Source organism: Sinocyclocheilus grahami, unplaced genomic scaffold (genome assembly GCF_001515645.1).
Source record: "Sinocyclocheilus grahami isolate Dianchi unplaced genomic scaffold, SAMN03320097.WGS_v1.1 scaffold344.1, whole genome shotgun sequence".
NCBI lineage: Eukaryota > Metazoa > Chordata > Actinopteri > Cypriniformes > Cyprinidae > Sinocyclocheilus > Sinocyclocheilus grahami.
The window spans coordinates 747,090-759,910 of record NW_015505523.1 but is presented as its reverse complement, the minus strand read 5'-3'; the positions used below and the strand labels follow the sequence as shown (position 1 = coordinate 759,910).

Below are 12,821 nucleotides of genomic sequence, written 5' to 3'. Positions count from 1 at the left end.
AATTGCCCTTAAAACTGTGAAATTACTGTATATAGAGCAGTGGTTCTCAACTGTTTTACACTGGACATCAAATGGCAACCCAACACAGAACGAAAATAGTTTATTGTACAAAATGTAACTGTAAATCAAATATTTCTATAGAATGTTGTATATTACAATAAACACAATATTTGGCCACAAAAGGCTGACATCAACATTCTTTGACGTTATTAACCATGTGGGACATTGTGCCTGTTTATTTTGCTGTCCGTGACCCATCAGAACAGACCTAAGACCCATTTCTCATTTGAGAACCACTGATATAACATCACAAATAAAGCACTTTATCAAGGGACAGTATCAAATTTACCTGATAAAGTTAGCTGATGCAGTAGGTGCAAAAGAAATTCATTAAATGCATTTCCATATATCATCTTTTTAGCTGATCTAAACTTAGCTGTCAAAACAGTAAAACTAAAAGTCTTCTAAATTATTAACTACATATTTCAGACTTGTATATAATACCATTCATAGGTTTAAGTTCATTAAGAATTTTATTTTAGTTTATATTTATTTTGGGGGGAAAACTTTTATGCAGTAAGGACACATTAAACTGATCAAAGGTGACAGTAAAAAAAATGCTGTTATTCTATTATAATGTTACCAAAGATTTCTACTAAAAAAATGCTGTTATTCTATTATAATGTTACCAAAGATTTCTACTAAAAAAATGCTGTTATTCTATTATAATGTTACCAAAGATTTCTACAAAAAAATGCTGTTATTCTATTAATCAAAACATCCTGAAAAAAGTATCACAGTTTCCACAAAAAAATAAGCAACACAGCCGTTTTCAATATTGATAATAATAAGAAATGTTTCTTAAATATCAAATCAGCATATCAGAATGATTTCTTAAGGATCATGTGACACTGAAGACAGGATTAATGATGCTGAAAATTCAGCTTTGCATCACAGAAATAAATTATACATTAAAATGCATTAAAACAGAAAACTGTTACTATAAATTGTAATAATATTTCACAATATTACTGTTTTTACTTTATTTTTATCAAATAAATGCAGCCTTGGTGAGCATAAAAAAACACATAAAAAATCTTACTGACCCCAAAAATCTGAATTTGTAATGCACATATTTAAATGAATATTTCTGTAATTTCAATGTTTAGAGGTCTGCATGTGTTTGTTTTACCAGTCTTGAGTCCTTTGGATAAGCCTTGCACTGGAAAGCACAAGCAAATCACAAAAGGACTCTAAAAGTGCTTTTACTCTTGGAAATATTTTAACAGCATCACTAATAAGCAGACAGTTACAATATGTTTGTCTTGACTGAGGCTTGGTCTTTTAACACTAAATTTAAATTGCATTCAATAGATAAACACTAGTGAGACATTGCTCAGTTGATGCACACCAGAGATCGGGGGCCTTGTTTATAAAATGTGAACCTGGACCACAAAACCAGTCATAAGTAGCACAGGTATATTTGTAACAGTAGCCAACAATACATTGTATGGGTCAAAATTATCGATTTTTCTTTTATGCCATAAATCATTAGGATATTAAGTAAAGATCATGTTCCATGAAGATATTTTGTAAATTTCCTACCATAAATATATCAAAACTTAATTTTTGATTAATGATATGCATTGCAAAGAACTTCATTTGGACAAATTTAAAGACGATTTTCTCAATATTTTAATTTTTTTGCACCCTCAGATTCCAGATTTTCAGATAGTTGTATCTCGGCCAAATATTGTCCTATCCTAACAAACCATACATCAATGAAAAATGATGTATAAATCTCAATTTTAAAAAATTGACCCTTATGACTGGTTTTGTGGTCCAGTGTCACAAATGTTGTGTATAAACCGTTCTACATTTGATCTAAGATCATTCCTCAAATATACATACGTGTGAACAAACATACGCACAAAAAAGTGCAAACACCTGCTAAGAACCTGAAGTGACACTAAGCACTTTTCCACATCGATGATCGATTTTATCAAATTTGAACGTTGGCATGGATTTTGTGTTATAAATGTGGCCCCGGAACTGAGGCAGTAAGATGGAATTTATTTAGCATGATGTGACTTCCACAACTGTTTTTGTAATGTTGAGTTGGCACCTTCACAAGAAGACAAGTGAGAACTGGTTTTGATTTCTTTGTTTTCTAAATAATGTTTTTAATGGAAGACACAAATGCTCGATATGAAGCTTTGAGATTATCGTTTTCATACCCTGCACTGCACACTTGCCTCCAGTGACGAATCTCTGTATTTGATGATTTTCACTCTAGAAATATTTCAGGAAAAACAATGAGGAATCATCTTACTGTACTTAGAATCAGGTAATATGTCAACTGGTATGGAATATTTATGTTGCGTTATTAATAAAATGGTTTAAACAAACCAATGTTTAAAAGCAGGCCATTTTAGTTTTATTGGTATACTGCAATACTATTTATTAATATTTGAAATTAGTTTTTATTTTGCATATTTATATAGTTAATTTTTTTTTTTTTTATGTTAATTAGTTTTGGTATGCGCTTTCATCATTTTTATTAGCTTCTGTAGTATTTCTATTTAGCTTTATTTTTATTTCATTTTTAGTAATTGTAGTACTTGCATTTATTTCAGCAACATTTCTTTATTTTTTTGTTTTTCAGTCTAATATTTATATTTAAATTATTTCAGCTTTATTTCAAAATACGTTTTAATAGTTTCAGTTGATAATAACAACACTGCAGGCCATTGGCAGGTTTACTAAGCAAATACATTTATAGAAACACCTTTAAAAAGAAACATTTGTATCCATATGCTACATTATATCATTATTTAAAGAAATAAACAACTGAGTACCAAGATACTCATATCCCACAAACCATCTCCAAACAAATCCCAAGATATCAGCTACAAATCATTCATTTTTTGTCCAACTCATCAGAAATGAACAGTCTCCAGCACCTAAATCACACGATTCACTGCGTTTTAATCTTTTTAGTGCTGTCTGAACATGTCAGCAATGAAATGTATAGTCTGATGAAGGCATATGTCACTCCCAGCGCACAGTAAACGGAGGTGAGCATGAGAGGGAGGAAGGGAAATGTCTTCTGCCAGACTGTCAGAGGGTAAACAAACTCACAGATCAGCTCAAGAGGAATCAGGCCCAAGAGATACGTCGCTTCCAGCGGGTTCAACAAAGCACCGCCCTTCCTGAAAAAACAAATGAAGAATCACATTACCAATACTTTGCTCAAACAAAGACAATAATGGCCCAATAATCCCATTTTAATGTACAGACCTGAACAGCGTTTTTAGAGAAGTGAGACTGAAGATTGTAAACAGCAACATGAGAAATATTTTGATGGGCAACTCTGGAATTAAAAATGCAAATGTTTAAGAATTACATTCAGTGATGATGCAAAACACTTGCTGTGAGTTTTTCTGAACGGAACGTACCTTGGGTTGTGAAGAGGAGTGGAAATAGGGAATAATGACCGGTTATACTGAGGATTAGAAAAATCCTGGCCTCCTCTCTACTCTCTACAGCAAGCAAACTGAAAAACAAGAAACTGTGTTTATAGTAGGCGGCTGGCAGAACGTGCTTATGTAAGAATACCATCAGATGAACACCTTAAAGGAAGTATGGCCATCAGAATGGCTTTCTCATGCACATGCCAACCAAACATAAACGATCCAAGGGCACAGATGACAAGGCAGCACAAGAACCCTCTCGCTCCATTAGGTCGATGCCATATCCTGAAAAGTGCAGGCTGCAAGAGACAAAGTGACAAAAATGGTATATGCATCAGAGCATGGCAAATCTAGAAATCAATTTTCTCTTTCTTTGTATTGATCATTATTCATATGTCAATGAATGAAATTAAGGCCATCTATTTTAATATTCAATTTAGCAATGCAAATAAAAAAAGAACTCACCAATATTGACAGTAAGGTACAAACAAGGGTTGCTAAAGGAGAGACCGAAGGAAGCACAGAGTGCTGAAACTCCTGAACCAGACCACCAGTCATTGAGGCCTTGGGAAGTTTGTTAATATCAAGCAGTTTGAATTTCACACCTAAATAAGTGAATTAGCAACGATCAGGATCAAATCAATTGGACAGTGACATCATTATGTGACAATGCTCATAATGTGAACATACAATTAAATGATTCTATTTTTTTTTCCTATTTAACCTATACAACACTATTGTTTGAGTTATTGAACATACCCAGGATGGATAAAGCTTTATCTGCTATATTGTAAAGTGCCCAGATGTTTGGTGCCCAGTACGCATGACACAGACCACGCTTGAAAGGGAAGAGTCGTGACAGGACTTGTGGAAGCTGACCCTTGATGAATAAAATTGATCAATTAATCTCTGTGATAAAATAAAACAAATGCAAATCAAATTACGCTCACAAAGACTGCATTTATTTGATCAAAAGTACAGTAAAAACAATAATATTGTGAATTATTACTATTATTATTACTACATATAATTTTTCTTTAAAAATTAAAGTTTTCTATTTTAAAATATTTTGTCCGCGGAATAATAATAGGATTTTTTTAAGCTGAATTTTCAGCAGCCATTACTCCAGTTCCGTCACATGATCTTTCAGAAATCATTCTAATGCTTAATATACTGTGTGTGTGTGTATATATATATATACACAATCATAAAATACAAAAGTTTAAAATAACAGCATTTATTCAAAATAGAAATCTTATGTAACATTAAAAAACTCTTTACTCCCACTTTTGATCAATTTAATGCATCCTTGCTGAATAAAAATAAAAATGTAAACTGACTTTACAGTTGAATAGTATGTGCTTATATGAAGAGCTTTGTTCATATATTGATAACAAACCAGTGCTATAAAGGGTCCAAATGACACTGCAAATGTAGACAAGACAATAGTTCCTAGTGTTACAAGCCGCACAACACTGAAACTTCTCCACTGCAAAGATCCATCTGAAAAACAAGATTTTTACATATAATTCTACACAAAGTCTTTTTGCAGTCTTTGTGAATACACACACACACAAATACTTATATAGTACATATACATGTGTATACATGCACACTATGTTTGGGATCAGTAAGACTTGTAATGTTTTTAAAGAAATCTCATATGCTCATCAAGGCTGCATTTATTTGATCAAAAATACAGAAAAAAACAGTAATCTTGCAAAATGTTATTACAATATAAAATAATGGTTTCCATTTTAATATCCTTTAAAATATAATTTATTTCTGTGATGCAAAGCTGAATTTCCATCAGCCATTACTCCAGTATAAAGCGTCACATGATCCTTAAGTAATCATTCTAATATGCTGATTTATTATTAGAATGATCAATGTTGGCAACAGTTGTGCTGCCAAATATTTTTTGGAAACTGTAATACTTTTTTCAGGAATCTTTGATGAATAAAAAGTTAAAAAGAACAGCATTTATTCAAAATATAAATCTTTTCTAACAATATAAATCTTTGCTATGACTTCTTAACAATTTAACACATCCTTGCTGAATAAAAGTTTTAATTTCTTTCAAAAAAAGAAAGAATAAAAACGTACTGACCCCAAACTTTTGAATTGTAGTGTATATTGTTAGAAAATATTTCTATTTTAAATAAATGCTCTTCTTTTAAACATTTTATTCATCAAAGAACCCTGAAAACAAGTATCACAGGTTCCAAAAAGATATTAAGCAGCACAACAATTTCTAGCACCGATAATAATTCAGCATATTAGAATGATTTCTGAAGGATCATGAGACACTGAAGACTGGAGTAATGATGCTGAAAATACAGCTTTGCACCACAAGAATAAATTAGATTTGAATGTATATTAAAATAGAAAAACATTATTTTACATCATAATATTATTTCACAATATTAAATGTTTTCCTGTATTTTTGATCAAACAAATGCAGCCTTGATGAGCATAAGAAACTCCTGTAAAAAACATAAAAAATCATTCTGATCCCAAACTTTTGACCGGTAGTGTGTGTGTGTATATATATAAATAAGATTGTATTACCTGCATTGCTCTGTGTGAAACAAAAACATCTCAGTAGGTAGATACCGTATGCAGGTGCAATATATAGATATATGTGCTTCAAGTTGAAAAGCACTGAAAACAGCAAGGCCCCCTCAAAGTGTCTATTCTGTTAACACAAAATCATTTTCAAGATAAAAACTCATATTCCAACAAACTTTGCAGAAATTCAAATATAATGAAATTCTATTTAAAAACATGTATAATACAAATTTATTTCAAATTTCAGATTATTAGTTATGTCGCAGTTATGTATTAGTTATGAAACTCACTAAATAACAGAAGTTACAGCCAATACCTGGAAATGTCTTGCTATTGATAAAAGAAGAACTCCAAACAGGAATCCATTATACTGGAAATGAATATCTGCAGGAATTCAGTCAAGCTAAATTAATTTCAGGTCAGGGAAATGAATGTCTGAGCCACATCAGGGCATGCATGACTTATTAGCGTGCCAGATCTCCAAGGATACGATCAACAATTAGGAGGCCAAAGTTCCACAGCAACAACACTGTCAGGATAAAAGATGGCTTTCCCAGAAGGTCCTTTCCTTTGTCTTCTCGCAAACATTTGCAGCATCTAGAATAGTACAAATGTTCTTCATCTCAGATTCCACAAAAGCAAGCCTTTAACATTGTCTTTCAAGTATCTTTCAAACCTAAAAAGACAAAGGCACAAAAACTACTTTGGATCAAATCGTGGCATTTAAAAGCTACATACTCTTTAACCGCATAAAAGAAGACCACATCAGCCACAATGACGGACAGTCTTTGGAACAGGATTGTGGCTGGACTTGCATAATTCAGGTTCTGAACAACCAGCATCTCCTTATCAAAAAACCAGGCAATATGAGAAAGTCCATATTCAAACCAAGCAAACAGGGGAGGATAATCCAGTGTCCACTCAGACGTAGCCTGAAAATATAAAAAAGAAACCACAAAATTAAATCCTGTGTATGTAATAGTTTGTAAACTGTTGTAATCCATATGACTACCTCATAATACCACTGTGGTACTGGCAGACTGTGAGTCAGGGCAAGCCAGTTCCTATGCACCTCAAAGTCGCTAGAATGGCTGAAATACAATAAATATTAAATTGCTTGGCATTAGGTGATGCAAAACAATCAATTCCTCTTCGTAAAAGGAAGAGTCTGGAATGAATGAGTCTCGAGTATTTGGTCGCTCTTCTAACATAGCCATGGGTTTTCCGTTTTAATGTGATCACATGAGAGAAAAAGTATATTATGTGAGTCAAATTCACTTACTAGGCATTTATCAAAAGACATTTGAGAAATGAAACTCCGAGAGCCAGAGCAAAAAAACAGCTCTGATCGTTAGTCATGAGCGCAGCCATGACAGTTTCCAAATGAAAAGAAAACTTTATTTCTAAAAGCCGAATTACAACCTTTGGTGGCGCAATGTTGCTGACATAAACTTGTTCTCCTGCAGGGGGCGCGTGGCGGCTCAGAAGGTCGACAGTGTTGCCAATTTAGCGATTTTGTTGCTAGATTTAGCAACTTTTCACACTACCCTAGCAACTTTTTCTTCCAAAAGCACCTAGCAGCAAATGTAGCTATTTTTTAAAATTGATTTGGCAACATTTAGCAACTTTTCATAAGTGACTCAAACGATAAAAAAGGCACACATTTTCCATCTAAATTACACAAAAAGAGGAAACCAAAGGTGCCTAGCAGTACACAATTCACATGAATTAAGTTGGCTGCTATTAGCAATTGTTTAATTTAATAATAATAATAATAACTGAATTATTGTTCATTTATGATACACCTTGTTAGTAGCTTGTACTTGAGTTTGTTGATCAGTTAGTGCACGGTAAGAAAAATATCTAGAAAAATGAAAAAGGTAGTAATTTTCCAGGACATTATCCGTTATCCATTGTAACCCGAAAACACAAAATACAATGCGTAGTTTAAAATGTAGGTAAAAAACGTGTGAATAATAATTACGGAAAATTCCTTCATATAGATTTTGCCCTATTTTTACAGACTTTTCTTAGAGTGTAGCATACGAACTACTAATACACTGCTTACATCTAGAATCGTTCAGAATGAGTAGTTTTACTAGTTTACTAGCTAATAAAAATAAACTTAAATTGTAATTGTTACAAAATGTGAAAGTGTTAAATAATTCAATGTTGTATTTAAAATTAGTTATTTATATTTTAATGTTCTATTATGCACTTATATTATTTTATAAACACATCTAAATTAACATATTTAAAAAAAAAAAAAGATTTGGCTGAGATTTGATGCAGTGACACAATTTTACATCGTGATTACGCAATGACGTCACCGCGCAATGACATCGCGTCGTTTAGCAACAAATCCATCTTCCTTTAGCAACTTCCCCTGAAAATTAGTTGGCAACACTGGGTCGAAAGCTCCTTAGAGTCAAATGTATATATCAGGACGTTGTGTTGTATGTCGCCTGAGATAGCCTATTTGTTCTCTAAAATGCATAATTGTTTTAATTTGAAAATGTAAAAGTTGGTTGCTAAAATAAAATAAGAACGCCGCAAAGGGATCGCAAACGACTGTGATTGGTCAATCATACAACAGCGCTGAAGTAAGTAACGTATATCACATCATATCGTCCTTTTACTTCAGTAGCGCTCTGGAATGGATAATAATTCATTTATACGTAAATTATCGCCATAATAGACTTTAATAAAAAAAAATGCGTTTATTTAAAATACATAGTGAATAGTTAAAAGTTGAAAAATATTCTTCAAAACCATCGTGCATGACAAATTTGAGACAACATCCGGGCTACTAAGCCTCACTTGTTTCATGCTAACTGCCTTTCTAGTTGCTTATTCTATTTCTACCATCAAAAAGAAAAGAAAAACTCCACCTTCTTCACAATCTATCGAAACGTCACCTAAAGTCTACCAAAATAGGAAACCACATATAGTAAACGAACAGATTAGGAGAGTTTTTAAGGCAGTGCTAATCGATTTGACCCTGAAAGGTGTGTCGTTTTGCCCTGGAAAGACAGACAGAGGAAGGGCAGACACTAGAGTTCGTCTTGGCTGTTGTTGAGCAGTTTACAAAAAGTATAGGTTAGATGCGCATAACAATTACATCCCACATAAATAATCATATATTTATTTAGTTTAGCCATATAACTTTATATATAACAATGTCATGCTGGGGAATGTTTATACGGAGACAATACCAGTTCTCCTCGCTGTTAAAATGGCATCAACTCAACATCCAACCAATGTGTCTCCAGAGAGGTAAGTGTTGTTCGACGATACAGCGCACTAAGTCGCACATTTCAAGGGTTTAAAGACGTATTTTTCCTTTTAGGTTTCCGTAAAACGACTGCTGTTAAGACATATGATGTGAGAAAAGTGGAGTTGACGCCTCTGGAGCAGAGGAAACTCACGTTTGACTCTCATGCGCTCGTGAAAGAGCTGGAAACCAGCGGTATGCTTAAGAAGTACTTGCCAAAATACTTTGTATATAGGTTTCTAATCAGTATGGCAAGCCATTTTAATATTTATTGGTTAAAACGAATGACAATTTTACTATTTGTTGTATTTTTAAATTTGTCTTATATTTAAGATTTAGAGACACAAATGGAAGCTTAATATAGATATTTTACATTGATTAAATGCATTAATTATGTAATGCTTGTTTAGATCTTGCCAAAAAATTAAGCAGTTTTTTCTGCATATGTAATCCAGGCTTTGAAAAGAGGCAGGCAGAAGTGATTGTCACAGCACTGGTGACTCTTACTACAGCCAATATGGACATCGTATACAGAGACATGGTCACTGGAGCCCATCAGGTTTACAGCCAACAAAACTGCTGTCAGTAGAAATGACTAATAATGAACCCTATTGAATGATATGGTTTCTTCGTCTGGTCTAGGAAATAGCTCTACAACAAATCATGGCTCATCTAGATGCTATCAGGAAAGACATGGTTATCTTGGAGAAGAGTGAATTTGCCAGTTTACGCTCTGAAAATGCAGTAAGAGTAAAGTTTTAACCTGCATTTCATCCTTTGTTTTTGGCTCTACAATCAGAACACACCATATAAAGTAAAAACATGTTTGTCCACAAAGTATTAATACTAACGTAACGCATTAAAATGTGTCATAGACGGTGTTATTCAGTTCTTTACCTTCTCAATTATTTTACATGCAGAAAATGAAAGCAGAGCTGGAGCACATAAAGAACAGACTACTGGTGAGTATAAGTAGATAGAAGAAGTTTGTGTGAATTTGAAAAATTATTTTGCACATTACCATTGTTTCTGTTTAACATATGCTTTATTTATCTTTTTATGTTTACATTGAAGGAAGAAAGCCAAAAAATCAGAGCAGATGCAAAGTTAGACATTAATTTGGAGCGAAGTAGAGTTACAGATATGGTATGAGTACATTACTTGTTACCATTTTGTGTAAGTTTGTATTATATAATTTTTCTTTAACATTCAACCAATCCAATATATATTTTATTTATTCCAGTTTACAGAACAAGAGAAGAAACTTATGGAAGTTAGAACAGAGTTCCAAAAAATGGTAAGGTTTACAAATAGTTGTGATCACAGCAACACAATCATTTGAACTATGATTACAAGTAAGATTTTCTATTCAGTGTAATTACATAATGCTTTTATTATCATAATTCATATAAAAAATATAACATTATTACAGTCAAGTTCTTTTTTCAGAATGCAGATATAGAAAGTGAAGCCATAGAAACCTCAAAGAAAATAGACATAGAAGTTGCCTCTTTGAAAACCCTCCTGGAATCAGTCAAGCTAGAGACGATTAGATATCTTGCAGGTATGTACTCAAGATGCTTTTCAGACAGATGACAGCTACTGTACCTCTACACATATTTGACTTAGCAGTGACTTGTTTGTAAGTCCTTCAGATAAGACACTGAATTTGATAACAGACTAAATGAATTAATCAAGTGCTTTGTTAGTGGCTCTTCTGTTTGTTGATGCAATTTCGTTTTATGGGCACTAACAACGTTAAATTGAATCAGTGTTTTTTTTTTTTTTTTTTTTTTTTTTTTAATATATATATATTTTGTTTCACAGCATGCGTCTTCACCTGCTTGGCAATTGCTTTGGGATTCTATCGCTTCTGGAAATGAATCCCACACAACAGGAGAGAATTAATGTCTGGAGTTTTTATCTTTAAAGTTCTGCCTTTTGTTTTAATGATACAGATGTATATATATTTTATTATATTGTTACATTTCAATATTATGTTTTTTTATGTGAGCAAATGTGTTAAGTTTCTTTAGATCTGAGGGGCCTAAATGTTTAAAGGGGTCATATGATGTTGCTAAAAAGAACATTATTTGACAATAAATGGTTTGAATCCTTGTATTATTTTGTGTATTTGGTGTAATGAAATGCGTTTTATGCAGTTTAAGGTAAAAGAAACCACATTATTTTCCACATACTGTACATTATTGTTTCTCCTTTATGCCCCGCCTTTCTGAAACGCATCGATTTTTACAAAGCTTGAAAACGGCACGGCCGGCGGATTCGACGAAGGAGGCTTGCGGCAACCACATGTGACGACCCCGGGCTGGACTCCGCTTCATCCACGGTGAAAGGCAATCCGGCGATCCACAGCGCAAAGTTGTATTTCCTCAGCAAAAGTTATGCCTTCTTTCTTTGCGTGAACATTTGGGCGGTGTTATGCAAATCTTCCCACACAGTGACGTAGGTATGTGGGGACATGTTAGAATGAGCCGTTTTACGTAGGCGTGGCTAACTTAACTTTTATAAAGAATATCTCTTTGGATTTGAGACTTAAGTCTTTGCAACTTTACAGATCTTCTTTATGCAACAAGAGCTTGTAACAGTCCAAAGAGAAAGGAAAAATTGAAATCGCATCATATGACCCCTTTAACTACGAAGGGCCAAAAATCTAACTTGTTTGAGGTCCGTGGGTCGAAAAGTAAATGTTGCATTATGTCCAAATATATTAAAATTTTAAAAAATGCCTATATTCTCTACATTTAAATGCAATAAAGTAAAACAAAAATAGAAATTAAAATTGAAAATATTCTTTAATGGCATTTTCCTTTTTTTGTTGGAGTTGTTATACGATACGGTGGGCTAAATCAGAGGTCATCATGGGCCTTTTTTTTTTTTACATCAACATTTTCAGTTTTTAAAAGATATCTGCCAACATTATTCCCTTTCATGCAAGTGCAAAAAAAAAAAACCTTTCAATGAAAATGTTTTTGAAGTGTTAAAAGATTTTGTGAGCATGTTTGTATGCATGACAAATATTATCTCTCTCTCTCTCTCTATATATATATATATAAAGAATTCAGACAATGTCACTTTTCTGTCCTATTTTGTATAGTGGTTATTCGACCTTATCCAAAAGCTTTTTCTGATATATTGCAGTCATTTCACTTAATATATTGAACCACAGAGCTACGCATGTGATGAAATTTTAACACTATTAGGATAAACATTTTTTCCATGGGTTACAAGGTAGCACAAACATAAATCAGGTTTTAGCCACAACACACCTAATACATATGAATCAACAATGTCCATCTTGAGGGTCCATGACCACCAGCCTAATCCTGTCACACTGGTTCTGGATTTTAGAGCTTCATTCATATCACTGTAGGATATCTTTGAAGAGAAGCCAAGTAGGAGTATTAACAGCTGTTTAGCATGTTGGTTGACCAAGGTTTTATTTTCTTCTTCTAAAAAAGGAAATTAAGACATTTAACGGTTTT

At 33.1% G+C, this 12,821-nt stretch overlaps 3 protein-coding genes across 3 annotated transcripts in view; 2 read left to right on the top strand and 1 right to left on the bottom strand.

The window, feature by feature from the left end:
• The window catches only part of dub (duboraya), a 36,149-nt gene extending 23,362 nt beyond the window's left edge, over positions 1 to 12,787 (top strand). The window contains exons 7-8 of the mRNA XM_016228756.1: positions 11,692 to 11,697; positions 12,572 to 12,787. Coding sequence (XP_016084242.1) covers positions 11,692 to 11,697; positions 12,572 to 12,638 — 73 coding nt within the window. The 3' untranslated portion in view covers positions 12,639 to 12,787. The remainder of the gene's footprint in view (positions 1 to 11,691; positions 11,698 to 12,571) is intronic.
• On the bottom strand, positions 2,655 to 7,415 carry LOC107548176 (probable dolichyl pyrophosphate Glc1Man9GlcNAc2 alpha-1,3-glucosyltransferase). The gene is made up of 13 exons (XM_016228755.1): positions 7,327 to 7,415; positions 7,057 to 7,135; positions 6,783 to 6,976; positions 6,535 to 6,641; positions 6,361 to 6,428; positions 6,045 to 6,171; positions 4,873 to 4,976; positions 4,233 to 4,353; positions 3,939 to 4,078; positions 3,633 to 3,772; positions 3,459 to 3,556; positions 3,301 to 3,373; positions 2,655 to 3,212 (listed from the first exon to the last, which is right to left on the bottom strand). The coding sequence occupies exons 1-13, from the start codon at positions 7,413 to 7,415 to the stop codon at positions 2,978 to 2,980; spliced, it is 1,575 nt and encodes a 524-aa protein (XP_016084241.1). The 3' UTR covers positions 2,655 to 2,977.
• ccdc90b (coiled-coil domain containing 90B) lies at positions 8,825 to 11,487 on the top strand. Its single transcript, XM_016228759.1, has 9 exons — positions 8,825 to 9,320; positions 9,394 to 9,513; positions 9,774 to 9,877; positions 9,961 to 10,062; positions 10,239 to 10,280; positions 10,393 to 10,464; positions 10,562 to 10,615; positions 10,768 to 10,882; positions 11,146 to 11,487. The coding sequence occupies exons 1-9, from the start codon at positions 9,224 to 9,226 to the stop codon at positions 11,199 to 11,201; spliced, it is 762 nt and encodes a 253-aa protein (XP_016084245.1). The 5' UTR covers positions 8,825 to 9,223; the 3' UTR covers positions 11,202 to 11,487.
• Positions 12,788 to 12,821: the final 34 nt, after the last annotated feature.